This window comes from Trematosphaeria pertusa (genome assembly GCF_010094035.1).
Source record: "Trematosphaeria pertusa strain CBS 122368 unplaced genomic scaffold BU26scaffold_9, whole genome shotgun sequence".
Classification (NCBI taxonomy): Eukaryota; Fungi; Ascomycota; class Dothideomycetes; order Pleosporales; family Trematosphaeriaceae; genus Trematosphaeria; species Trematosphaeria pertusa.
Window position 1 is genome coordinate 369,703 of NW_022987220.1, and position 24,738 is coordinate 394,440.

The 24,738-nt window shown below is 55.1% G+C and overlaps 11 protein-coding genes across 11 annotated transcripts; 4 read left to right on the forward strand and 7 right to left on the reverse strand.

Annotated features, from left to right (window-relative positions):
* The first annotated feature begins 231 nt into the window (after positions 1-231).
* Positions 232-980, forward strand: BU26DRAFT_520398 (uncharacterized protein). The gene is made up of 4 exons (XM_033829282.1): positions 232-290; positions 347-382; positions 508-623; positions 680-980. The coding sequence occupies exons 1-4, from the start codon at positions 263-265 to the stop codon at positions 731-733; spliced, it is 234 nt and encodes a 77-aa protein (XP_033682139.1). The 5' UTR covers positions 232-262; the 3' UTR covers positions 734-980.
* On the reverse strand, positions 941-2,578 carry BU26DRAFT_459274 (uncharacterized protein). The gene is made up of 3 exons (XM_033825000.1): positions 2,386-2,578; positions 1,816-2,321; positions 941-1,764 (listed from the first exon to the last, which is right to left on the reverse strand). Exons 2-3 carry the CDS (start codon positions 2,137-2,139, stop codon positions 1,117-1,119), a joined length of 972 nt encoding a protein of 323 aa, XP_033682140.1. The 5' UTR covers positions 2,140-2,321; positions 2,386-2,578; the 3' UTR covers positions 941-1,116.
* A 134-nt stretch (positions 2,579-2,712) lies between these two features.
* Positions 2,713-4,851, forward strand: BU26DRAFT_459277 (glycoside hydrolase family 13 protein). The gene is made up of 2 exons (XM_033825001.1): positions 2,713-3,187; positions 3,239-4,851. The coding sequence occupies exons 1-2, from the start codon at positions 3,175-3,177 to the stop codon at positions 4,753-4,755; spliced, it is 1,530 nt and encodes a 509-aa protein (XP_033682141.1). The 5' UTR covers positions 2,713-3,174; the 3' UTR covers positions 4,756-4,851.
* A 365-nt stretch (positions 4,852-5,216) lies between these two features.
* BU26DRAFT_541268 (mitochondrial carrier) lies at positions 5,217-6,671 on the reverse strand. Its single transcript, XM_033831587.1, has 4 exons — positions 6,433-6,671; positions 5,893-6,312; positions 5,507-5,838; positions 5,217-5,449 (listed from the first exon to the last, which is right to left on the reverse strand). Exons 1-4 carry the CDS (start codon positions 6,606-6,608, stop codon positions 5,397-5,399), a joined length of 981 nt encoding a protein of 326 aa, XP_033682142.1. The 5' UTR covers positions 6,609-6,671; the 3' UTR covers positions 5,217-5,396.
* A 786-nt stretch (positions 6,672-7,457) lies between these two features.
* On the reverse strand, positions 7,458-9,240 carry BU26DRAFT_342765 (uncharacterized protein). The gene has a single exon (XM_033822333.1). It carries the CDS (start codon positions 9,118-9,120, stop codon positions 7,549-7,551), a length of 1,572 nt encoding a protein of 523 aa, XP_033682143.1. The 5' UTR covers positions 9,121-9,240; the 3' UTR covers positions 7,458-7,548.
* A 682-nt stretch (positions 9,241-9,922) lies between these two features.
* On the forward strand, positions 9,923-12,217 carry BU26DRAFT_342798 (MFS general substrate transporter). Its single transcript, XM_033822334.1, has 2 exons — positions 9,923-10,337; positions 10,392-12,217. Exons 1-2 carry the CDS (start codon positions 10,076-10,078, stop codon positions 11,972-11,974), a joined length of 1,845 nt encoding a protein of 614 aa, XP_033682144.1. The 5' UTR covers positions 9,923-10,075; the 3' UTR covers positions 11,975-12,217.
* Positions 12,218-14,863: 2,646 nt separating this feature from the next.
* Positions 14,864-16,607, reverse strand: BU26DRAFT_430208 (uncharacterized protein; the record flags this gene model as incomplete). Its single annotated transcript, XM_033823863.1, has 2 exons — positions 14,864-16,491; positions 16,565-16,607. The coding sequence occupies 2 exons, from the start codon at positions 16,605-16,607 to the stop codon at positions 14,864-14,866; spliced, it is 1,671 nt and encodes a 556-aa protein (XP_033682145.1).
* A 365-nt stretch (positions 16,608-16,972) lies between these two features.
* Positions 16,973-19,411, reverse strand: BU26DRAFT_342905 (uncharacterized protein). The gene is made up of 4 exons (XM_033822335.1): positions 18,885-19,411; positions 18,770-18,831; positions 18,689-18,721; positions 16,973-18,637 (listed from the first exon to the last, which is right to left on the reverse strand). Exons 1-4 carry the CDS (start codon positions 18,940-18,942, stop codon positions 17,228-17,230), a joined length of 1,563 nt encoding a protein of 520 aa, XP_033682146.1. The 5' UTR covers positions 18,943-19,411; the 3' UTR covers positions 16,973-17,227.
* A 469-nt stretch (positions 19,412-19,880) lies between these two features.
* On the forward strand, positions 19,881-21,110 carry BU26DRAFT_430251 (actin filament organization protein-like protein App1-like protein; the record flags this gene model as incomplete). The annotated part of the gene is made up of 1 exon (XM_033823867.1): positions 19,881-21,110. One exon carries the CDS (start codon positions 19,881-19,883, stop codon positions 21,108-21,110), a length of 1,230 nt encoding a protein of 409 aa, XP_033682147.1.
* A 421-nt stretch (positions 21,111-21,531) lies between these two features.
* On the reverse strand, positions 21,532-22,161 carry BU26DRAFT_606166 (uncharacterized protein; the record flags this gene model as incomplete). The annotated part of the gene is made up of 2 exons (XM_033835639.1): positions 21,758-22,161; positions 21,532-21,678 (listed from the first exon to the last, which is right to left on the reverse strand). Exons 1-2 carry the CDS (start codon positions 22,028-22,030, stop codon positions 21,532-21,534), a joined length of 420 nt encoding a protein of 139 aa, XP_033682148.1. The 5' UTR covers positions 22,031-22,161.
* Positions 22,162-22,378: 217 nt separating this feature from the next.
* On the reverse strand, positions 22,379-24,732 carry BU26DRAFT_459295 (uncharacterized protein). Its single transcript, XM_033825002.1, has 2 exons — positions 23,325-24,732; positions 22,379-23,268 (listed from the first exon to the last, which is right to left on the reverse strand). The coding sequence occupies exons 1-2, from the start codon at positions 24,538-24,540 to the stop codon at positions 22,607-22,609; spliced, it is 1,878 nt and encodes a 625-aa protein (XP_033682149.1). The 5' UTR covers positions 24,541-24,732; the 3' UTR covers positions 22,379-22,606.
* Positions 24,733-24,738: the final 6 nt, after the last annotated feature.

Consider the following 24,738-nt stretch of genomic DNA (forward strand, 5'->3'; position numbering starts at 1 on the left):
GGATGAGCCAACAAATCAAGGGAATACATGGCATGAGTTCAGACCCCAATAAGTCATGCAAGCTCCAGAATGCATGCGTTGAATCGAGGTGTAAATCGATGGCAGAAAAATGGGTGCCTGAATCGTAAGGCGAGAAGTGCTGCCAAGCCCCGATTAGTCACCGCTCCGCGACGACCTCATCACAGCTTCGACGTACCACCCAAGCTCTCCTACCCAACAACCCCAAACCCCGCTTCAAAGCTACCGCCACCTAATCTTCAAAATGGCGGGTGGCCACCACAATCCCCAAGGTTCGTCCGGCCCCCGATTGCCCCCTCAATGGCTACAATCACTAACCCGCTCACAGCGATCCACATGGATCCCGCACTCATAAAATGGAACAGTACGCCTCCCTCCCTCCCTCCCTCCCTGCCCGCCTGCCTGCCTTCCAACCCGTCCTCCGCGAACCGCATCCGAAGGATATCGATATGTGGATGGGGAGAATACGTAGGTTGACGTGAGGAACAGACATGACGGTCAACCGACACAAGTACTTCCGCTGGACGCCGCGAACAGCGTGGATCTCTTTCGCGTACGTCATCCTCGTGCCGGGTATACTCGGTGTTGCTGGATACATGACGGAGGTGAGTGCTCTGCGTGATACTGGAAATGAGGGAAATGGAAGCTGATGCGGGAACAGGGCAAGTGGGAGATGCGCGGCAAAAGGAGGGGTGATATGATCTCAGAGTTCTAGACGCCGGGATAGGAAGGGGGCATGATCAGGGCTGCAATACAGAATAGGGATGGTTGTATATACATGGAATTGCACCGAAATCTGGCAGGAATGATGGTCTTTGCATGTTCCTCATGGGAATGAGACACTGCATGTGTGCAAGCAGTGTGACGTGCTCATGCGGATGGCCCTGTTTGCTCTTTTTGGTCACGTCATTCGAATTGAATGGTTGGTATCAACTGCGATGCTAACTGAATGCTTGGACGAGTCATACCCGGTACTCCATGAACCCCTTCCATTTAGGCAGCGGGATGCAGCTCTAGGTTGCTCACCTCAGAAGGGGCGGAACCTACCATCACTGGTACTCGCTGTCGCCGCCATGGTAGACCTGCGGCCTCGAATTCCTAATCAGCTCTGGCTTGCTCCGCAGCCGGCACATCATCCTCCGTCTTCGCCTTCTTGGCCTCCCTTTCCTCCTCGGCCATTTCCTGCGCCTGCTCCCACTTCTTAAGCCAAGCGATCCGCTCGCCATCCGGCGCAATATACAATGGCTGCCGAACCGCCCTCCGCCAGAAGATCATGGATCGCTCGTTGATGTAGATGTTGGGGTCGTTGAAGACGGCCTTAAGAGCTGTGTAGAATGCTTCGCACTCTGTCTGCAGACCGAGGACTCGTAGGCAGCGCAGGATGCGGGTGATTCGCAGGTGGTTGTGGTCGAAGCGGATGGCCCAGTTGCGAAAGGCCTGCTGCCAATGTGGGCCGCGGACTACGTAGAAGCCGACGAGCGGTTTGTTCGCGGGCTTCGAGTCGCTCTTGGCTCCGGCGGTAGTCTCATTTGATGGTGCAGCGGTGGGTCCGTTCGATGCGACATCCACGTGGGTGGTCGTCTCTGAGGCCGCCGTAGGGTCGGACTGCCCTTCTGTGCTCTGTAACGCGGAGGAATCAGACGCCCCGTTTTCTCGAGCCTCCTCAGCGCCGGTCGTCGCCTCCCGTTTGTCCTTCTCTTCCTCCTCTTCCTTTAGTTTGCCCCCTTCTTCGGCGTCTTCACCTTGCTGTGCCTGCTCTTCACTCCCATCATCGCTCTCTTCCTCGTCCTCAGGCACAGCGGAAACGGCAAACCCATAGAACTCTATCATTCGCTCGAAACTCTCCCCTAGTCTATTCTTCAGCTCTGTGCGCGAGTGAAATGCCTCCATGACCTCACGATCGACAATCGGGGCCGCATAGTTGAAAGGTGAACCCTCTGGAAGCGGAAAGAGAATCTGAATATAGTCATGGCTGCGCTCAAGTTGCGCATCCCTCCAATCCAGGATTTCATCTAGAGTGCGTCCATGGGCGTCTCGGGCCTTGATGTCTGGGTCGTAGAAGCGGAGAATGAGAGGGGATTTGTTGCCTCCTCCAAGATTGAATGGATTATTTGGTGCCATGGTGAGGTCCTCGAAGGAGTAAACTCCGGCTAGCAAACGATTGCGTGTTTCGACAGAACTATACGCTGGCTCGGAGGGTTCTATTGTATCCTCGTAGCGAATGGACTGGGGTGGTTGCGTGTTTGTGCGTTTAAGTATTTGAGAGAGAAAATTGGTGCGCGCTGAGCGTGATTTTTGCTTCTCTGCATCCGAAATGTCACCCATGGTTAGTCCTGAAAGTGAAACTGAGAGAAATTGAAAAACTACCTTGAGCGATCTGGGGGATCCACGCGATTAAGCTGTTGTGGTTGGAAGATACGAGGGTTGAGGCTGTGAATGGCTAGGCAGCTGCGAGGCTGATTCGGGGACTGGAACTCGGGACGGTTTGGTGCCTTGTATGAGTGCCAACTTGGGTCAGGCTACTGTTTCCCAAGCTTGAGAGAATCCGTAGTTACTATCATGCCAGTGAAGGTAAGGAGGGAGCGACACTGGATCTTCGGAGTCAAAATACTCTAGTCCGATTTTAGCCTAGTGCAGATCATACGCCCGGGCCCTTTCAGCTGCTTCTCTCATGCCATTTCCTCAGTAAACCATATTCCATCATAGTTCGCTAACTACCTACTTATCGTATGTCTTGCATCTGCTACCCTTGTATTCAAAGCATGCCGTATCTCCAGCCTCTAGCGCACCTCTACGGCTCGTAACCTTGGAAATCCAAACTCGCTTTCCCCCACTATACAGCTACAGAGCGCACAACGACGTCACCGATGCATATTGTTGGCCAACATCTGGCCCTTGTATCCCAACCAAGTTCACACGACCATAATCTGGGCCGTTCACTAGGGCTGCAGGGAATGCGGGAGATAACCGCTCACCCACGCGGTCGTGGCAAGAATGACGAAGGCATCCTTCAAGCTATATAGCGACTAATCCGCGGCGACGCCAAAAAGTTTCCTCACTTTCTAACTATCGCAAACTCTCTCCCTTTTCATTTCCCCAGGAGCGCACTGCACTTCTTCACGTTTTGCTTATCATATAGAAGATAGACCAACCACCATGGGTTCCGAAGGTATAGCCCTACTCTGCGCATTCCCCTTCTCCGCATACTGACTTCCACTAGAACAAAAGCCCACCCCCGAAAACTCTACCCTCTTCCAGGGCTTCGAGTGGAATGTGCCCCCGGACGGCGGCCACTGGAGACGCCTAACAACCACGCTCCCCGCGCTCCGCGACGTCGGCATAACAGCCCTCTGGCTGCCTCCAGGCTGCAAAGCGCAATCAGCCAACGGCAATGGCTACGACATCTATGACCTGTACGACCTCGGCGAGTTCGACCAGAAAGGAGGCAAGGGCACAAAATGGGGCACCAAAGAGGAGCTGATAGGGCTGTCGAATCTAGCCAAGGAGAAGGGCGTATCTCTCTACTGGGACGCCGTGCTCAACCACAAAGCAGGCGCCGACCACACCGAGAAATGCCGCGTCGTCGAAGTGGACGAGAACGACCGCACGAAGGAAATCTCCGATCCCTACGAGATCGAAGGCTGGCTGGGTTTCGATTTCCCCGGGCGCGGCGATAAATACAGTGCTATGAAGTACCACTGGGAGCACTTCAGCGGCACAGACTGGGACCAAGCCACCGAGCGCAAAGCCATCTACAAGATCCTCGGCGACAACAAAGGCTGGAGCGAGTCGGTTGACAATGAGCAAGGCAATGCAGATTACATGATGTTTGCGGACGTAGACTACTCGCATCCGGAAGTAGAAGCCGACGTCAAGAACTGGGGCGTCTGGATCACGAAGGAGCTCGGATTGAAGGGCTTCCGACTCGACGCCGTGCAGCACTTCTCCGAGCGCTTCACCAACGAATGGGTCGACAACCTGCGCGAGCAATGCGGGGACGACATCTTCCTCGTGGGTGAATTCTGGGTCGGAGACGTCGACCAAATGATGCCGTGGCTCGAGAGAATGAACCACAAGTTCTGTCTCTATGACGCCCCGCTGCTATACAACTTCTCTAGCATCAGCAAGACCGAGGCCGCCGACCTGCGTAAAGTCTTCGATGACACGCTCGTGCAAAAGGCTCCCGTCATGTCGGTGACTGTCGTCATGAACCACGACACGCAACCCGGACAGACCGTCGAGACACCCATTGAAGGCTTCTTCAAGCCCCTCGCGTACTCCCTCATCCTCCTGCGGAAGGAGGGCTATCCGTGCGTCTTCTACGGCGACATGTACGGCATGAAGGGCAAGAATCCCGAGCCGCCGTCCTGCGGCGGGAAACTCGCCGACCTCATGCTCGCGCGGAAACTGTACGCATACGGTAGCCAAGAGGATTATTTGGATGACGCAAACTGCATCGGCTGGGTGCGCCGCGGGACGTGGGATAAGCCCGCTGGACTGGCGTGCGTGATGAGCAACAAGGGGCCGGGGCAGATCCGCATGGCGGTCGGGAAGGAGCATACGGGTGAGAAGTGGACCGATGTCCTGGGCTGGGAGGAGGGCGAAGTGGAGATCGACGAGGAGGGGTATGGGTTGTTCAAGTGCCCCGGGGTGAGTCTCGCTGTGTGGGTGAACAAGGAGGCGGAGGGGAGGGATAGATTCCCCGTGAACTTTGATTCCAACATCTATGGGGAGTAAAGGAGGGATGATGGTTTCCTTGGTTGGGATATTTGTTTCCAAGATACCACGTAGATACGTAGTAGACTTGCTTGCTTAGAGTCATGCAATTGAACGGCCGTTTTATTTGTTCAGATTATAGATGAGACGATGTCTGCTGCGCATCGTTCCGCATTCAAGGTTCCCGTTCAAGCATCACACATTGAGGGCATACTGCAGCTAACTCTACTGGAATTAGGAGAACTAACTGGCGGGGTCTTTTGCGGTAGAAAATTCTTCGGATCAAGGGCTGGCTGTACAGATGATATTGCTCATACAGCTGACTATACGTGCTATTGTACGCACCTGCGAACGCCTCTAAGATGGCTGGTACGTGCGTCGTTATATCCGGAGATGTCCACACCATGAGGGTCTATTGTGCAGCGAATTTCCTAAGTATTCGTACTGTTACAAGTCCAACCTTCTAACCGGCGGAAAAGGGCAGAAAATCTATACTGGCTGCAAATAAACGCAAACACAAGAAGAGAACCCATGCAGCCATATGCAAGAATACAAAGACGGACTGACACTTTTCCCATGATTAAAAGCCTCCCTTAAGAGACCCAAAGCGTCGTGGCTGTCTTGGTATCATCCCTCTCTCGCCCTCTCGTCTTTTTCTCTCCTTATTTAGCAATTTCTACCCCGCCGGTGGCCCCTAGCGCCTTCTTGATATCACCTTTTCTCTGTTAGCCACGTGCTACTAATTATATAGGTCGTACTTGGGACAACTCACCGTAGATGGCGAACTGGCCGGCCGTGAGACCACCGACCATGAATAGACGAGCGCCAATACCAGCATAGCTGCCGCGGAAGCCAAGCTCCTTGCCGATCTTGACCAAGCGCGAGATGGTACCCTCACCAGGCAGACCTTGGGTTTTGTTGATCTTGGAAAGCATGGTGTCGGCAGGCTGGGAGACGAGGGCGGCGGCGAAACCAGCGATGAGACCAGAACCAAGGTTGATGCCGGTCTGCATGCCGCTGGAGGCCTTGCTCTTGTCGACCTGGCGGTAGACCAACTCGGAGACTTTTTCGTAAACGACGAACTTGGCCATGGTGTAGGGGACCCTATCAAAAAAACGTCAGCTGCTAGAAACGGCGCTGGATTCCGGGTGCACGTACTGCTTGAATAGGATGGGACCAAAACCAGAGTAGAAAGCGCCGACACCCTCATTCTTCAAGATCTTGCCGAATCCACCGATCAGGCCGTTGGCGAAGGTAGGCTGGGAGACGAGACGAATACGGGTGGCCTCGAGCGGGCAGAGGGCGATGTCGGCGAAGAACTCGGCGCAGGCGGACGAAGCGAGGTAGACAGCGGTGCGGTTCTTGGAGGCGGTCTCGTAGCCGAGCTGATTTATGCACTGCTGCTTGAAGAATTCGTATCCTCCGAACTTGAAGGCGCCCTGGAGGAAGTAACCGGCAGCCGTAGGACCGAAGCCGGTCCAGACAGCGCCGAAACCCTCACTCGCGACGACCTGCCTGAAGCCGCCGATGAGGCCGCGGTTGTAGGTTACGGGGTCGAGCTGGATCCTGGTCTTGACGCTGCGAGATGTCAGCTCGACACTTGAGACAAAAGGCTCTCAAGAGCTGTCGCAAAGCTCGGGTAAAGAACGGCGAGCCATTGGCGCCCACCGAACTGTTCAATTAATGCGGAATACGTACACATCGACGGGTGTGAAGGCGCCGTGGGTGACGGAACAGCAGACAGCGCCAGCGAAGGCGAATCTTGAGTACAGAGCAAGGCCCTGTGGTTTTGTTGGGTCGGCGGCGGCGGCGGTCGCGCGCATGGCATCGAGCTTGAGGGAGCCCGAGGGCGTGGGAGGAGGAGCGGCAGCCATTTCGCTTTGATGGGGCACAAAAGCGAAAGATGGAAAACGAAGAAATTGAGAGGAGAGTTTGTTGGTGTTGATGCTGAGGTTGGACGGAGATAGGGCGAGGGATGTCGAAGAAAAGTTCCTCTGCGCCGCTAAATTTGCCCGTTAACTCCCGAGCGGCCGGAAAAGGCCAGCCTCTCATCTGTGCAGCATAGCGAGCTCTGCCACTCACCGCGCGCATCCTTAGCGCGTGCGCGGCGCGCGGCGACTACGACCCGAAATACCTCATCTTCGCCATATTGCTGTCCTCACTGAGTCTCTCCGGGCATTCTTCCTGCTACGCGGTGGCTCCTTCCTCTTCGTGGTCGCACCTTCCTTCGGCTCTAGTAGTAGTTCCGACTACCTCCTGGTAGCCCACAGTAACAGCTTCGTCGATGAGGGAATCTCTCTACCACGTACTTCGATTGCTTCCGTCGTTCAACAGTTCGGCTTATATTACGCCGAGCCTTTTCATTATAGCATAGGGATTGCACCTTGGGTGAACGATGGGTGAACGCTCCATGCCAAGCACACCCGTCGCGGTACAGGAGGCGGACGGTCTTCGATCGCACACTTTCGCAAGTAGACGCCAGCACGACTCTTCACACGATGTGCGAGAACAAGCACTGGCCAGCAACAGGCGGTTGAAATCCCGGCATCATCAACAGGCTGCTCGTGGTTGGCGTTTAAAATGCGCGGGCAGCAATTCAACAGCTTATTGCTACATCCTTCTCTATACCTGACAGCGTCTATGCGCGAAACCCAGCATCGCGACCAACGCCATTCCACGAAATCACCATCCGGCTCCGACGCAACAGGGCGTGAGTGTGCGTATCTGGGTTCCTGGACGTCTTCAGCATTCTTTACGTAGGCGCGTCTACCTCCGAACACCGTGCCAACGGACACCCGGCATCCACAAGCGCCTTCACTGTCCACACTGCCATTCATGGACCTCGTCCGGCATCGACTCCAACCACGCATCATACTCCCGGTACTGACCCTTCGCCGCAGCCAGGGTCGCATCTAAAGAGGACTCCAACCCCGTCATGCGTCGCACGACACGCTGTGCTTTCGCCTTGATTATGTCCGTGTCTTCCAAGATCTTCAACATCATCGTGGCGGTACCGGGTTCCTCCATCCTCGCCCGCTTTACCCGCTCCCTATCCGCCTTGTCTTTGATGTCTTTCGCTGCGAATTTCTCCGTCCGGATAACGCATCTTCGACCCATCTCGACCAAGTCCGCGATGTTTATTCCTTCGACTTCACACTCTGCTTCGTGGTCCGAAAAATGCAGACCGAATGTGCGTTCGGCTTCTGCATCAAGGGCCGCGCGCTTTTGCTCTGCCAGAGCCTTCGGGAGCGACAGTACCTCTGAGGCAAACCATTTCTGCCCAGTTTGCAGCAGCGCCAATTGCTCCGTATCTTTCTCCACTCTTCTACGCAACTCGTTACGGGTGAATTTCATATAATTGATTGCCCTCTCCACGGCGCGGGCGACCTGTTTCCTGTCCAAAGCCTTCTTTTCCTCCGTCAAGTGTCCCATGTCCTCTCGATTCCCGTTCTCGCGCGCCCTAGTCACTTGCTGCTGGATCTTTGCCCTCTCATCCCGGTATTGCTTCTCGAAGCAAAGAGGCAACCAGACCTCCATGAAGATGGTCCAAATAACCGCATCCTTTACGTCTTCGTCAAGGTCCGGGTTCGCTATACGAAGATTGGCAATCATCATGACCAGGATATCGAATGTGTTCTGGTTCTCAAACTTTGCGATTTCCGGTCGATATGCGCGCATAGCACGCTGCAGTCGTTCAGGCGGTTCGTCAAGGACGGCCCGTTCTCGCTTGTGCTGCTCGACATCCTTGATTAAATGGTGCCGCTCCCGGAGGGCCTGCAGAAATTCATCACGCTCCTCTGTCAGGTCTGGGATACTCCCGACGTGCAAATTCCACGCTTGCACGACTTCAAGGAGTTCCGCGTAGGTTTCCTCGCTAGTGTCATCTTTCTTAGGTGTACCGAGGCGCAAATTTGCGATAAGATCATACCCTTCCGGTGGGCGCGGACCCGGCTCTTCTTCGCGTATACGATGCAGCACCTCGGTGTTCATACCCATGTCAGAAGGCTGTACGTGAATAGTCGGCTCGGGTTCATCGCCCTGATCTCCGTCTACCCCCAATGATGGCGACTCGTTTCCCGTAGGATCCTCCTCGGTTTCGCAGTCCGAAGTGGAGTCTGTTTCCGCTTGCTGTTCATCTGCCAAAGCTTCCAGCCAGCTCCGAGTTTCTTGTAAGATGGTGTCCGCACTTACCGGGGCAAAGTCAACTTCCGTGGTAGTCTCTTCAATGTCGATTCCCCCGTTATCTTCTTCTACATATTGCTCCTCTGGATCTTCGTCGGGGTCATACAGGAGCTCTAGTACAAGTGCCCGGGTGATGGGCTTCTGGCCGTTGTCGGGGGCCTTGTCTGCAGACGGTAGAAGTGGCTCAGGTTCCTCGCAGGCCATCGTTCGCTGCAGTAAGTTCGTTCGTATTGCTCCTTGAGTTTGTGTTTCTAATATGGAATCTCGAAATTCGGGACAGCGAAGAAGCCTCAGCACCCTTTTACATACCTACGCATTCTACAAGATGAAGACCTTCGTGAAGCGGCCGGGATGTGAATGGGGAAAGGAATACTGGACCACTCCCCACACGTCACCCGGATGTTCGACATAGCCACCCTACAAGTGAAGTATAGTTCACAAGCTCACCCTCGCGCTCTTTCAACGTCAATACTATGCACCGACGCCTTCCTGCAGCCAAGTCGCAATACTCTCGTTATGTCACCACGGTGTTTCGGTGATTCCACGACATCGCTGCTGGACCATTGTTTACCGTGCGTGGTGAGAGGATTCTCCTCGCTCTCGTATACGGCACGGCATCCCAGGACCTCTACACCTTCGTTCAGGGTGTTGGACAGGCCAAAGGCGATTTCTCGGTGAAAGGGCCCCGTCGCCCCGCCGAGTTCGGACCGGGTTCGAAGCAAAGGCGTGATGATAGAAGCATCGTGAAGGTGCGGTAGAAAATCGGCGATCGTTGACCCCACCATTTAGCGCGACGCATTGACGAATCGGGGCAGTTGTGACCGCCGCTGCTCCAACCATAGCGTCTGTCGTCTGTCGTTTGTCCGGCCTTCGCGAGGAAATAAAGCACCGGGGTAAGCAGTGTGGCCGCACAGCACTTCACGTAGCGGCTTCGCGACGTTTTCTAACCATACTGTGGCAGGAAGCATTGCACTGACTACTAGCTTCCGCACGAGTCCCGTGTGATTTGCTATCGGCAGCACCTTACCCAGGCAAACAAGGGTCCGGCCAAGGCCCAATATAACCCGCTCCCGCCCGCTTTTCAACCAACCCACCCGCTCTCCCTCTTATCTGGTGACATCTCGCGCGCGAATCCGCCGTCCAGCACAGCTGAGCTTCCATGTCTTTAGTTCAGCATGTGTCTAATCTCGAGGGCACGGACAGAGAAGAGGCGCTCATTGATTTGTTCCTGCCCCCGCTGGAACGCGCTGCCTCCCTCGACCGCGCATCGGAGCGTCGCCTTTCCGTCGAGAGCGGCGGCTGGCCCAGCACAAAATCAGTACGTCGCGTCATTAGTTACGATGCTCTGAAGCCGCCAGAGGAAGCGATTGAAGAGTATGGCGGTATAACGCCGTACAATGTCAGTACTACGAGGCGCATCGGTAAGTTATCCCAATCGGGTAATATCAAGCGGTGCCACTAACCCCGCCGTACAGCTCAGGTCTTTACAACGGTACTTGCGTGTTGGTTCGCGAGCGGCATCGTGTTTGGATTCGCTGCGCTCAAGCCGATCCTCCTCAAGGAAGGCGTCTTCAGAGAACTTTGCACGTCGGAAGAGCTGGACGCGGGGGTCGAGGTCTGCTTTGAGCAGGACCTGCGCTTGAACTTTTTCTTCTCGCTCGCATCGACAACGGCCAATGTTTCCGCGCTTCCCGTTGGCACACTGCTTGACCGCTACGGGCCAAAGCTATGCTTTTATCTAGGCTGCCTTTTCCTTGCCGTCGGAAGCCTTCTGATGAGCCTCGCCTTTCAGATTGAAGAATTCGATGGCTACACCATCGGCAACTTCTTTCTCGCCCTTGGTGGCACATTTGTCTTTCTGCCTTCATTCCAGGTTGCGAATGCCTTCCCGAAATACTCGGGCACGATTGTCGCCCTAGTCACGGGCGCCTTCGATGCGTCGGCAGCCGTGTTTTTGTTCTACCGACTGGCGTACCAAGCCAGCGACGGAGCTTTCAAGCCGCAGTACTTCTTCCTCGCCTATCTTGCGGTGCCTATCGCGATTCTAATAGCGCAGCTCACCTTTTTGCCGAAGGAGAGCTACAAGACGCCACCTCAGCTGGAGATGAAGATACACCGCGCCGAGGATGCTATGCGAGACGTGCACGATTCAGACGAGGAGCTGCCAGATGATGAGGTATGGAGACGGCGTAAGAGCCGAAGCGTCCGTCGTCGTCGGCGGTTGAACAAGCTTGACAGGCTAGTCGGAAGCCCCGACACGCGCAAGCGGCGAGAAGAGAAAGAAGAGCATCGCCATGAAACCTCCGGTGTCTGGGGTGCTTTGCATAACAAGAGCGCGAAGGAGCAGATGCTGACACCCTGGTTCTATCTTCTGACCTTTCTCACAGTCCTGCAGATGGTGCGGATGAACTACTTCATTGCCACGATCAGGGAACAGTACGTGTATATGCTCGACTCTGTCGAGAAAGCTATCAGCATCAACAATTTCTTCGACTGGGCACTTCCCATTGGCGGCGTCCTTACTACGCCCTTCCTTGGCCTGCTACTCGACAACGTCAGCACTCCATCGGTGCTCCTCATTCTCGTCACTATGATCACGGCCATCGGCATTATCGGTTGCATTCCGGCCATGTGGGCTGGATACATCAACGTCATTCTCTTCGTCATCCTCCGTCCCTTCTACTACTCCGCCATGTCCGACTACGCTACTAAGGTCTTCGGCTTTGCGACTTTCGGCCGCGTCTATGGCACGATTATCTGCTTCTCCGGCCTCATCAACCTCTCACAAACGGGCATCGATGCGCTCACCAAGAGCAAGTTCAACGGCAACCCTATCCCGGTCAATGCGTTCTTGGCTGTTGCTGGATTTGTTATTGGCGTGGCGTTGGTTACGTACGTCAGTGTGCAAACATTCCTCGTGCATAAGAAGCTGCAGGATGAAGACGCGATGACAGTTACCAATACCGAGGTGGACAGCGTTTTAGACAGTTTGCTAGAAGAGGAGGAACCTAGGGGGTATGGCAGCACTACTGCTCCGCGGCAATCATGGGAGTACTAAAACTTTTTGGAGATTGCAAATTAGTACGGATACGATCAACGGCTACCATTACGGACACAAACGGTTTCAACGGACGAGTTCAATTCGGCACAAAAGGATTATCTCTATTCAACGACTTCAAATCGGTACAAAAAGGTTCCTTCCTATCCGTCTTACAACATTTGGTCAATTGCGTCTTAGCGGTGGAGTTGGAGCTCTCTTCAAGGTCTCTCGCGCGTTCCGGATTCCATGGTTCGACTGTTACATTGCCATTCAGCTCGGCATCATAAATACACGCGTTTATCTTGCAAATCATTATATAGATTGCTGTCATTGAGTGAGCGAGCGTTCGGGGTTCTCTATTATATTTAGTATATATGCTTGTTATTTTGCGTTCTTTCTCGTCTTTTCGGCGTTCAAGTCTATTTTCCGTCCCCGCGTGGGATCATAGATTGCCATTTGCTTTAGGGAGCGCTAATAGTGTAGTTTAATGGATATTGATATGCATGATCATTTTGTCCGGAAGCAGTGCGTCTGGGTCAAGTAAACTGGCCATTTGGTACGGTCCTTGGATATCGTGCGAGTCGCCAAGTATCACCTTGGGTATGTCGTCTCGCCGCAATGCCTCCATCAGTCTTAACCCTGTTATGCTTATCCTTTTCGGGATTTCCTTTCACATCCATCATGCGGCGATTCGATATACTGCCTTGAAGATGTCACGTTCTGTGTACATCTGCGTAGCGTTGGTCTCTGTCACATGCTTTCATCAGGCCCTTATTCCTCTCTACACGAACAGACACATCTAACATTCACGATGTGGTTCTGAATCACTTCACGATGAGAGAAGACGTGGAAGACTGGAGTGGGGGACAGGCGCTGAGGGCGTGTCGGTGGCGTTGATGTGTTCGTGCGTATTCGTTTTGCGTTGGGGAACGCTTGTATGTGCGTTTGATTTGCGGCGTTGAACAAGGCTGGTTGTGGAGTTCGGGAATGTGGGGTATGTCCGGTATGGGGGCCGGAGGTCTCATGTAGGAAGAGGATGAAGGGAAGGGAAGGGATTGATAGTGATATTGATATAATCGTTTTGACCGCGAGGTCACCTACCGCCCGCCCAGCAAAAGGAAATCCAGATGGTCACAAGCTGCAGTATGTGACCAATGCCATAAAACGGTAGGCCCGCCCAAGAAGGGGACGTGGGCCCGTCCAAGAAGGAGGACTACACATGATAAAAAAAAGGGAAGTGTAAATGAGCAATGGCCTGGCGATCAAAGGTGGTGATGAAGTAGAAGACCGATGGAGAATATAGGCCTTTTCACCCAACGCTGATACGTTCTCCCGAGGCGCCGCTATCATTCGCTCAACCTCCGACAGATAGCGAGAGAGAACTCCGCGTCGCTAAGCTTTGCGCATTCATCAAAATGAGGCTATTTTGAGGCGCGTAGCTCCGCGCCAAGGGCAATCTCTCCTACCGTCCGTCATCCGGTTCATGAAATATGCCGTCTCAAGTTCGAGGTAGAAGGGAAGATAGGCATCCATAACAAATACACAGCCTTTTTGCGAAGAAAGCACAACTTCATGATCCGGGAAGCATGTGCTTTCTGTCTCCTTGTCCCCTCGTTTCGCACCCGATTCACTGACTAGATGTAGTCTAGTCTCCGAGGTCCATGAAGTCGAATCCTTGTCTAAGCGCTACACGCTGGATACTCTTGGGATGCCTTTATTCAATCCAATAGTCGGCAGACGAGTACGGTGCTCTGCAGGCTATCACTTCGACCCAGACAACATAAAACTCGAACTCTACCTCCTCTAAGCCCACCTCAAAGACTCACACTACAAATTCCAATTCGAGCTCGCCGATCTCCTCGAACGCCTTTGCGGAACAAACCCAAATTATCGGGGCCTAATGTACCTGGCAATCTCCGAACGCAACGAAGCCCACGTCGCCGAACAATTCCTCCGAAGAGGCGTCCCGGAGGTAACTCCTGAAATGGAAGCCGACGCCGCTCGTGGTCTGGATAAGCAGGAATCACGATGCGGAGGAGCAGTGGGGCCTGAGAGAGAAGCATCCCAGCCTAAAACAGAGACATCCCAGCCCGAAACACCTCCTCGAAAGAAAAGGCATCGCAGAAAGAAGAACAAGAACACACTCCTTGGCTGATCCTTGAATATCAGCCACACCCTCATAGCCAAAGAATTCACCAGCGCCTGCCCGGACGAGGTCGACCCGGTCCTGCGCTGATCAACAAACTCTACAGCTCCAACGACTCACGATACCCTTTCGGTGTTGAGTTGACGCTCGCGGGCTCCGGGCGGCGCGCGACGACGTGTGGTCTGGCGAATCTGCGGCTTCGGAATTAGACGACATGGGCCAACCGTTCCAGCGCCTGCCCGGACGAGTTCGACTCGGGCAGCAGTTAGGGAGTATCCCCCTATAGGGTAGAAAGCACCCTTATAAGCCTTCCGCGCGCGATGTTTAGGTAAGAGTCAGGTAGGACTAGGGCTAGAAGGGTAAGAGTTAAAAGAGTAAGGGCGTTTAAATGTATTAATGCCGCGTAGCGGCGGCGGCGCAGCCTAGGATAAGGGTAGGATTAGGGTAGTGTCGTGCGCGGAGGCTTATAGGGGTGCTCCCTACCTTATTCGGGGGTGCTCCCTAACTCCTGCCGTCGACTTGGTCCTGCGGACGAGAGGGCTATCAGCGGGGCGAGATACTATTGCAATTCTAGGATGTCCCTGATTAGCCCTGAGGAAACCTTTATGGCTTTAGTGGGCTTGGCATAGTATGACTGTATTCGACACACGAGACAGGCGGTACTTCCGCAATCCCATGTTGAAAAGGGGTAAATCCCTGGCTATGCCCACAGTATGAGCGCGTCTCCGACACGCATGCAATCCAGTCAAAGTCGAAATGGTCTATACATCAGGTTTACCGGGCCCCAAACCGCCAGCCCACCACCCAGAATCGACCCAGTACCTATTCTCCACGTTCGCGACCTCCACACCCCGGCTCAGCTTCCGCCTATCAAGATGCAAATCCTCATGTCCATTCGCTATTATGACGGGACTCCCATTGGCAGCGGGGGGTGTCGAAGAGGTGTCTGAGGCAGCCTCTGAGAGGCGACAAGGGGAGGTGGACCTGGGCGTGAAGGATGCTCGTGAGGGTGATGAGAGGGGTGAAAAGGTCGATGGTATGGCTCCAAGGATGCGGCCGGCGGCGAACACGCATCCGCCTACTGCGTGTCTGATGAGCGAATCGCCTGCGAGACTGCCGATGATGAAGACGTTCTTGGCCACTTCTAGGGAGGACTCGGCTTTCGCGCGGAGAGTGCGGCCTGATATCAGAGCCGGGGGGCTTAAGTCTGGAGTGGCTTCATTACTTGATCCGAGAACTTCGGCGAGGAGGTCAGGGGAGAGATAGTCTAGGGAGCCACGTCTTCCCACGACATAAGCTAGGCCACCGACTTCGCGAGTAGTCTCTTCCCCGGATGCAAGGCGGACAGTTACTCTCGCTGACTTTGTGCTGTCCGAGGTAGAAACCTTCAGGACCTCGGCGTTCGGAAGCCCCTCGTAGAGGGAGGCCCAATCGCGCTGTTTGAAGAAGGGATTCGATTTCCGCCGTAGCATAGGAGACTTGGCCGATAGACTCTTGCTCGAAGAGAGCGCTCCCAGCTTCATCTGTCGGTATACTGTCGCATACTCGGGGTATGCGCTATGGTGGCAGCCACGCAGCGGAGACGGTCGGGTATCTGGAGCCCATTGATAGATGTGGATGATTTTGCGATTGGGAGGCGTCGATATAATGACATCGGCTGCCGAGAATCCAGATCCAATTACCAGTAGCGGTTTCTCTCTCGACTCGATCTGCGCGATGGGTGCAAGTAGCGGCGGTGGGGGTATGTTGACCGTGAAGATACCGGAAGCCAGGACGAGGTGCTTGCATCGTATTCCAAGCGACCCAATGACGAAGCCGTCTACAGTCCGGTATACATTATCCACTCTTATTCCCGTACGTATAGTATCCGATATCTCCACCGCATCCGGATATGCCTTCAGATAGTCGGCGACCTCAGTCCTAGACGGCCTCACAAAGTCGCATTGCTCTCCCTTGCCGCTCTTCGCCAAATGATCCGCATACGAGTATCCTGGAAGGCTCAACTGCTCCGCATAGCTCAGTGTCCCTATATCCGCGCTCGCAGACACTGGGCTCTCGGCCCATTGTCCACCGGGCTGTGACGTCTGGCCGATGGCGACATGCGAAATCGCCTTCTCAGGCTCATATCTCCACTCGACGCATGACTTCGGGTTTGTTTCCGTATCCGCGTTCGGTCGAATGAGCGTGTCGAGCAGCGTATTGACTGGAAGCCCCTGCGTCGAGTACCGTAGCGAGGACAGAAAGTGCGCGTACAGGTCCGGCGTGAGGTGCAAGAGACTCGGGTTCGCCGAGAGCTTTTGGTCTAGTATGGCATCATGGTGCCCGCCGATATAGTAGGGAATATGGCCGTGAAGGATATAGGACAGAATGAGGGCAGAGGGCCCATTGCCTATTGATTAATCAGCCGTTGTGCCCCTCTCATCCGCCCTCCGCGGGGATAAGCGCTGAGGAATGGCTCGTACCTATGATAACGGTGTCCACGCATCGTGGAAGCGAAACCGCCATGGAAGGCTTCTTGGTAGGAGTGCAGAAAAGGCCATGGGGAAGAGAAGGGGGCGCGGATCCGAGCGTGGCTAGGCTTTGTATAGTTAACTGCTTCAACATGACGGCGGACATTAAAAGTCCTGTCGCGCTAAGCCTGGCACCTCGGCGGGGCACAACCTAGGCAGCTACGCTACCCCACGACGCCGGTTTAACCTGCCTGTTTGGACGCCCCAATGCCGGCACTGCAACGGCGATTCGCGCCCTACCACTCGCATATGCTTCGTGCTGTTTGCGTGCATACACAGCATAGGGTAACCATGCAGCCCGTTATTAAGCGTGCTTTGAAATCACGACATTTGCCAAGACTACTGTAGAGCTACTCGGACGGCATCGTACGAGGCATCCGACATGAGAAGGCGGAAAGCAAAGATCGATGGTATCTACTGAGCGGAAGCAACGATGGAAAGAGGTATAAAACTGCTGAAACGCACCCAGGTACACACCGCGGAAAGAACCGGTGTTGCCTCCGAGCTCGACACGAATAGGACCCTATCCAACGGATATCTCCGAGCAATTCCCGCCATGCCCTCAATACATGCCATGAAGCGAAAGAGATCTCCTTGTGTACCCTCGAAAGACGACTAATATCGGTATGTGACGCCGCCGCGTTCCGCGATTGGCGACACATCACTATCATGCCGCGTCCTCGTCTGCTCCGGCGTTCTTGGTCCGGCGCTCGCCGGATAGTCACGCGCATATTCCTCCTCTTCCGTCAACTCGCGCTGTGCTCCATGCATCGTCAGATTGTTTGCGGAGCTCTCCTGTCGGCCCAGGTATGATGGCGTTGACTGATATCCGGGGTTGTATGAAGAAGGGCCATGACCATAGCCATTGGCCGCAGAATCATCTTCAACTCTGCGCGGAGGAGGTGCTCCCGAAGGCAGCGCATAACCAGAAGTATGATGATCAGCGAACGGATTGTCCGCGGGCTCTGGCTCGGGAACAGAGTTTGTGCGTTGCCGGTTGGATCCCGCTTGAAGAACCGGCGGCAGCGGGAGCTCGTCCTTCTTGTAGCTGGTCGGATTCAGGTCCTGCTCTCTTGATCCTACATCGACAGGAGGTAGCATCGGGGCTGTATTGTTGCGTGGAGGAGGCTGCGGAGGCGGGGTATACGTCGTAGCGGGAGGAGCTTGCGCGGCAGGGTTGAACGTGGTAGCGGGAGGAGGACCAGGTGGCAAAGGATTGTTGTTGTTGCTGGGTATCGGCGGAGATGGGGATATACCTAGAAGACGACGGGCCTGGAGGACAGCGCGCTGATGTTTCGACGCGGCAAGGGACAGCTGTTCGTTCGTCTCAATCAACGTAAGCATGGTGTCGTCGTCCGGCCCTGGATTGTCACAGTTGATGTAGCCTTGGATGCTCCGCTGCGCGGCCATGCAGCGCTCCGAGAACTCCTTGATCAGATCATTGCCGAGCAGCTCGTTCGCTGGCGTTGACTGGACGAGCTGCAGGAGAAGCTTTGCTGAGGTTCGCGCTTCCTCGATGCGCCCGACCAACTCCACAGGAGGTGGAAGGCCCTTGGATGCCGAATGACCTCCGCCGGAACCGAATCCTCCCTGATGTTGCCCAGTCCACGGTGGCGCGTTAAGCGTTCGGGAGCCGAATGGCTGAACGTGCTTCTGGGCACTGGCCATGAGCTGCTTCTCCTTTCTCCACATGGCGAACATTGTATTCAGGTTCGTGTCGTATGCCTTCTCCTTCTCCAGCGAATCCAGCGTCTCCTTCAGGATCTGCGCCACGCTCGGATCCTGTCCATTTCGTAGCAGATGCTTGATAGTATCCGCAAACTGCTTGTCCATGTTCTTGGTGAACGAGGCACCCGGATTGTCCGCCAGGATCCTTATGAGCATACACGCATTGTACTGGACATGTGGGCGACTGTAGTTCTCCTTGGAGAGGAACTTGCGGATCTGGTTTGCTGCCGCCGAGGCAGCGGAGGGACTGGCGACGGCCGCCTCGACGATGGTAGGAAGGTGGAGGACTTCTTCGCCCTGGTCGCTGTTAGCGTGCTGGTTTGGCAAGATACCGCCGCGACAGCATACCGAATTCGCGGCGCCGGATTCGCAGAAGAGCCTCTATCCTTCAATCAGCGGCGCTACAGTGCCGGGGCGCTTGCTACTCACAACCCCCCGTGCGGCATTGGCCTCGGGCGTATCGGCGTTCGAGTCGACGTTCTCTTCTTGTGCTGGGAGCGCGCCATTAGTTGCGATATGAACACGATCCCCGGGGCCAACTCACCAGCGTGCGGTCGCTTTATGATGCTGCCCAAATTCGTGAGGCGCTTCTTGAGGACCATGGCAACAGGCTAGCGGGGCAGGTGCTCCGCAGCTCTGGACGAAAGACGAGGTTCGGGGGGTGGGAAGGAAAGTCGGAAGGTCGCCGTGTGTGTCGCGAAGACGGAAATTGCGCGCAGGAGAAAGTGAAAGGCGGAAGCTGTTATTTTGTGAGACACCGGGAGGTCTGGTCGTGCCTCTTGATCCTCCGCGGCACGGACGCTGGACGAGTTAAGCTCAAGGCTGCACCGCCCCCTTCAACCCCCAAGAGCCTTTGACAACGTCAACGGCCGCGTAAAGATGCTTGGTCGTGGCGAGCTCCCTCTATCATTTGCGCTTTTGACTTCTTTGTGTACGTAGCAGGTTACGAGGAGACGGGAGCAGAGTCGCATCCCGTGCAGAGAGACTAGAGAGACCAATCAGGAGCGGACGAGTGCAGCTGCGGGAGGCACAGTAACGGCGAAGCACTCTACAGTGTACTACAGCAAATCACCGCAGCCGACGTAGCGCTTTCGCGTCTTGCTGGGCTCCTGTGTTCTCTCCAAGGCCGTCGAACGGAGCGCAGGCGGCCAGGTAATGATCGTTCTAGGCAACTAGATCAGCTCCTCTCCTCTCCAAACGTACGCCATCTCGCGCAACCAATGTCAGGCCAGCACTGTTCCACCAAGGCGGCAGAATACCGAGCACCTCTCACGTGTGCGGGTAGAGTGATGGACATCACTCGGCCAGGTCCATGCGCCGATCATCCCCACAAAGCCACGGCGGCCACCCGCGCCTCGACTTGTCAGACGTCACTGATGCTCAAACGCGTCTGAGGCGCCCAACTCTTAGCTGGCTTGGAAACAAGCAATATGACCACAGCACTCCCTGCCCCTCCAGCACCTCGTGCAAAACACCCTCCTTCTGACTTCCGCCCCCCTTAGACACCAGTCACGGCAGTACGACTCACAGCACCCTCAAAATGCAGCACGAATCCGCGTCGGCCATGGCTGGCCATGCCAGGCAACACTACCAGGAAACCGAGCAAGAGCACATCTCTCGATCACAAAGCGGATTCCCGGACTTCGAGAAAGACATGCCGTCGCTCGTAAATCGCTTCAGCTTCTCGCTGAAGGACAATCTTTCCTCATACCTCGGTTCAAAGAACCCCTTTTACTCAAACGTCGACCCACAGAAGGACTACGTCTGGCTGCTCGACAACACAGCGTACCAGAACCGCATCGGAAGATGGAAAGCCGAGATCGTGGCCGCCTACTTCGTCAAAAACAGTGGTAAGGACCTGTCTGAAGTAGTGGGCTACATCGCAGACAAGATCGGCATGGCGAAAGATGAGAAGGTGGAAGAGACTATTGAGCAGAGGATCCAGCCTCTGCTCGACTCCATCCTCCCTGCGCATGCTGTCACCATTGATCTGCAGGGCGTCGATGTGCGACTTGGGCCCAGCGGGCGAGACGGCATTAGCACCGACGAGATTGCGATTCCGGGGCATGGGTACAAGGACGACCAAGTCATTACCTCGCAGGCCGTCAAAGCTGACGCCACGACGATGAGGACCCATTTTGCATCGCCAAAGGGATGGGCCGTCCTCAGCGACATTGATGACACCATCAAGAAGACGCTGACGGCCTCGCCAATCGGCATCCTCAAGACCACTTTCGCCGACGAACCGGAGCCCATCAGAGGTATGCCGGAGCTTTACAAGCACATCGTCCAGAAGCTGGATAGCCCGCCCTTCTTCTACCTGTCAGCCTCGCCGTACAACCTCTATCCCTTCTTGCGCGATTTCCGTGAGACCTACTACCCCTCCGGCACCATGATCCTGCGGGACGCAAGCTGGATGAACCTCGCCGGCTTCCTTTCCAATCTTACCCAAGGAACGGAAGCCTACAAAGTCGACCGCATCGAGAAGGTACACACCTGGTTCCCCAAGCGCAAGTTCATTTGCATCGGCGACAGCACGCAAACGGATCCGGAATCATACGGCGAGATATATCGCAGGCATCCTAAGTGGATCGGAGCCATCTTCATCCGCAAAGTCACCGGCGTCGCAGAGATGGACGAGAGCACGAAGAACGACCCCGAGCGATTCAAGAAGGCGTTTGACGATGTTCCGAGGAATGTGTGGCATGTCTTCGAGGATCCAAACGAGCTTTACACCAAGGTGGACGCGCTGGTTCAGACGGCGACGTAGCGGCGTCTGGGCACGACTTTCTTTCATGAGTGGGCATATACGGGGAGTTTATGGCTCTGGTCTTTGGATTTCTTTCGGCCTGGTACAGAGTCAAGACTCTGCATATGGATTTCTTTCGGTCTTTTCCCTGCATCATGTGATACCACGGCATACAGTCTACCCAGACAGTCGGCCAGATTTCTTCTCCTTCATAGTCAAATTGTTATACAGGGCATAATACAGTTCCTTCATGATCAGTGTTCCAGTCAGTGTCACATCATATTCAAGCATCCTCTTCCGTAATACCTTGGCAACACCAGCACACAAACAATGTTGAAAATTCTAGGTAGCGGGCCAACATCACACTTGAGCACAGTTTGCAAACCCCTTGCTCTCCCTCCCTCCTCAGCCCAGAACCAACTCGCTCACTCTCCCGCCCGCCCTACCGCCTTCCATCCTCCGCCACCCTATCCACAACGACCCACTCCTCCTCACCGTCCTCCGTCATCTCCCTCAAATTCTTCGCATTCTTCACATTCTTCTCCTCCACCTGTCCCAGCTTCTTCCCACCCTTTCCCAAAATCGGCATCTACCACTTCATTAGCACACCCTCTCATCTCATCGCCAGCTGCTAAGCACCTAAATACATATGCAAAGGTTATACATACCAGATCTTCCGGCACCGGCGTGCTGAGCTTGAAGTTCCGCCCAAACGCCTTCAACTCGCTGATCAGGACGGTCTTGCTGTCGCGCTGGAGCTGGATGGCGTGTATGCGCTCGGCTGTGCGGCGCTTCTCGAGGCCAAAGAAGACGGTATCTCCGGCGTTGTAAGGGGCTTGCTGGGCTCGCTGGGTTCGTTGGGCCGTCGTGGTCGTGATGGTAGTAGTGGTGGGCGTGTGGTTCTTTGTAGATTTCGATTTCAATTTCGCTGGAGACTGCATTTTGAGTTTGAATTGGAGGATCTGGTTCGGTTTCTAGAGGTTATTATGTGTGTAGAGGAGATGTAGAAGAAAAGGCACGGCGATTTTTGAGGTGCAGGAAAACGGGTGAGGAAACAAAAATTAACTGGCGCCGTGGACTGGTTAGTTGAGCCTGGTGCCGAAGTCTCCATCCATGGCACCTGTTGGGCAACTTTCTCGCCTGGAGGAAACCTGAGCCAGATAGCACAGTACCAAACTACACTGGGTACATCGAGTCCTATCTTGAGGGAAATCTAGATACAAGGCAAGTTCAGAGCAATATCCAATGCATCGATCACAATCTGTTTCACACACGAAGAGTAATTGGATGCACATATAATTACTATTTGATTCAGTTGTTGGCTTTGGGCACAAGCTCGTAATACTTTTAAGACACGATTCTCGAAAAGCTCCCAAATTTAGGGGGCAATGATGCAATTCCCACCCTCATAAACGCCGTCGCTGATGCGAAAACGGATAAAAATGATCTCCAGACCTCAAATGTGGAAGCGCCTTAGCACCCTTCATACCGCATCGAAAGTAATCGAAACATTCCACTTATCGAGCAGGAGGCAAAGCCGTCTGCCTATGCTCCTCCCTTTTCTTCTCATCCTTCTCCGTGTTCCTCAGCCTTGCTAGAATCTGGACTAGCGTCTTGCGTTCCCTACCGTCCTGCTCAAGCACATGCACCAGGTCCCGGATCTGGATCCTCTCTCCGATTTCCGACTTTTCAATGTTCGCTCCAAACTGCCTCTTCCTCGCTATCAAGGCGCGGTCGATTTGCTGCACCGCTGGGGTAGCTGTTCCGCTTGCACCACCAACGGCAGTGTTGAGTCTCGGGGTAGAAGCACCAGACGCCGTACCGCCTCCTGTCATCCAGGCGTACTTCTTCTTACTGCCAAGAGCCATGCTAGCTGTCTCGTTCGCTTTCCGGTGAAGAACGTCCTCCGTCTGACCCATCTTGTTCAAGCGGTCTCGCTCCTTCTTTGTCATCTTCTCCGGCAGGGGCAGCGGCGCAATAGTGGGAGTGTCTGCCGGAGTACCCGAGCTGCCTTGTAGCCGTTTATGCCGCTTGCGGATGCGCTCCTTTTCGAAACGTTCGTCGTCTGCCACCTTTCGCTTCAGGACATTGGCAACCTTGTTTGTGAATTGCACGGTAGCCTGTGGTGTGGGGGGCGCTTCGGACGGCGGAGTAGGCAAGCGTGCTGCGTTAGGCGGTTCTGCAGCGCTGTCAGCAAAGATATTACCAAATGTGCATGAGAATATTCCTGCGTACGCTTTTGAGCGGTGACCGTCATCGGGCTGACCGCACTATCTGGTGCTTCCCATGGGGTCTTTGAGAGGTTGACTTGTGCTGCCTGCGTCGGCCGCGACTCTTTGTCAGCAACGGCAATATCAGCAAGGCTGGGAGGTACAACGCCATGCGAAGTGTTCTGGCGGCCCTGCGATAGGGCGAATGAGTCTTCCAAAACGGTTCGCACGCGTTCCTCGGCAGCGAGGGAGAGCAGTGAAAGCACCTCCACAAAGGGAGCATGTTGGCTGAGGAGGCTAGAGGCTTGGAGTCCCACTATCGCTTCGCCATTAGAGCTTGCCATGGTAGTGCGCGTGACATTCTGGGGGGTGTCTGGGATCTTATCGAACAAACCTTCGAGGTTGACGGTGATGCCATGCTCGTAGGCTCGCTTAGATATTCGTTGTCGCAGGACACCGGCCAACAGGAAAGGGTCCGTGAGGGGCTTTTCGGCCGCCTCGTTCAGGATCCGGGCGGCTTGTTCGTGCTTGCGGAGGAACTCTGCTTTCTGTTGCTCTTCAGACATTGGCTGACTCAACGGTCCGGTTCCCTGGAAGGCGCCGTGGCCGGCTTGCTGGCCCCACTGGTTGAAGCTGCCGTGCGGAGATATTGTCGATCCAGAACCTTGCGAGTTGAACGACACTCCGTAGTTGCGGCTTCCAAAGGTATGCAGGAGATTGTCCTCCTCGGCGCGCAGGTCGATTCCAGATCCGGTCAGGACATCGCTGATATTATTAACGTCCATGTCCCGCGGATTGGCCTTTTCAAGCTCCGCATTGTCCTGGGCCTTGCTGTATGGCACCTTTGGCGGCGGCATAGATCCCTGAGGGGCCGGTCGATGGTCCATGTTCGGGTGCTGATACGGTTGCGGCTGGTTGAAGGCGTGCGAGGGTTGTGCGGTCGCAGGCGACTGGGGGAGGGAGAGGTATTGGCTACCCGGCGGCGAGGTAGCATATGGGGAGGTCGCATTGGTTGCATATGGCGAGGCAGAGAAGGGCGACTGGTACGGCGAGGGCGGGTTCGGTGAAAGTCGCTGCCGTTTAGCGGGGGGAATCCCGCCGACGGTTGGGGACATGGCGCCCGGTGACTGCTGGTACGACGGCGGGGAGAAGGCGCGTTGGTTCTGCATCTGGTTCTGCGTCTGCAGCGGCGGCATGCTGTGCATGTTCTGCTGGTACTGGTTGTACTGCGGGTTGGCCATGGTGGGCAGCGAGCGCGCGATGCTCGTCCCCGGAAAGGGCGTGCTCAGGCTCTGGCGGCGGCTCGATCGCTATCTCATCGACGGTGGTGAGGTCTACCGGTGCTGCGGCAGGAGCTGGTGGGAGCAGTCGCGGTCGAGTAGGCGCTCGGGGGAGCGTGCGATGGGGCGAGGGTGAGGGGGCGTCGTGTGTCTGTGTCG

Excerpts from the sequence above, each read along its gene's own strand:
- BU26DRAFT_520398 (XM_033829282.1), top strand. The coding sequence starts at position 263 with ATGGCGGGTGGCCACCACAATCCCCAAG. Across the intron at positions 291-346 it reads TGGCCACCACAATCCCCAAG|CGATCCACATGGATCCCGCA; the intron begins GTTCGTCCGGCC and ends ACCCGCTCACAG. Across the intron at positions 383-507 it reads CGCACTCATAAAATGGAACA|ACATGACGGTCAACCGACAC; the intron begins GTACGCCTCCCT and ends CGTGAGGAACAG.
- BU26DRAFT_459274 (XM_033825000.1), bottom strand. The coding sequence starts at position 2,139 with ATGGCACCAAATAATCCATTCAATCTTGGAGGAGGCAACAAATCCCCT. Across the intron at positions 1,765-1,815 it reads ATGGGTTTGCCGTTTCCGCT|CAAGGTGAAGACGCCGAAGA; the intron begins GTGCCTGAGGAC and ends GAGCAGGCACAG.
- BU26DRAFT_541268 (XM_033831587.1), bottom strand. The coding sequence starts at position 6,608 with ATGGCTGCCGCTCCTCCTCCCACGCCCTCGGGCTCCCTCAAGCTCGAT. Across the intron at positions 6,313-6,432 it reads GCCTTCACACCCGTCGATGT|CGTCAAGACCAGGATCCAGC; the intron begins GTACGTATTCCG and ends GACATCTCGCAG. Across the intron at positions 5,839-5,892 it reads GGTCCCATCCTATTCAAGCA|GGTCCCCTACACCATGGCCA; the intron begins GTACGTGCACCC and ends TTTTTTTGATAG.
- BU26DRAFT_342765 (XM_033822333.1), bottom strand. The coding sequence starts at position 9,120 with ATGGCCTGCGAGGAACCTGAGCCACTTCTACCGTCTGCAGACAAGGCC.
- BU26DRAFT_342798 (XM_033822334.1), top strand. The coding sequence starts at position 10,076 with ATGTCTTTAGTTCAGCATGTGTCTAATCTCGAGGGCACGGACAGAGAA. Across the intron at positions 10,338-10,391 it reads CAGTACTACGAGGCGCATCG|CTCAGGTCTTTACAACGGTA; the intron begins GTAAGTTATCCC and ends CCCGCCGTACAG.
- BU26DRAFT_342905 (XM_033822335.1), bottom strand. The coding sequence starts at position 18,942 with ATGGTCCTCAAGAAGCGCCTCACGAATTTGGGCAGCATCATAAAGCGA. Across the intron at positions 18,722-18,769 it reads CCAATGCCGCACGGGGGGTT|AGGCTCTTCTGCGAATCCGG; the intron begins GTGAGTAGCAAG and ends ATTGAAGGATAG. Across the intron at positions 18,638-18,688 it reads AATCCGGCGCCGCGAATTCG|GGCGAAGAAGTCCTCCACCT; the intron begins GTATGCTGTCGC and ends AACAGCGACCAG.
- BU26DRAFT_459295 (XM_033825002.1), bottom strand. The coding sequence starts at position 24,540 with ATGGCCAACCCGCAGTACAACCAGTACCAGCAGAACATGCACAGCATG. Across the intron at positions 23,269-23,324 it reads GACGGTCACCGCTCAAAAGC|AACCGCCTAACGCAGCACGC; the intron begins GTACGCAGGAAT and ends ACAGCGCTGCAG.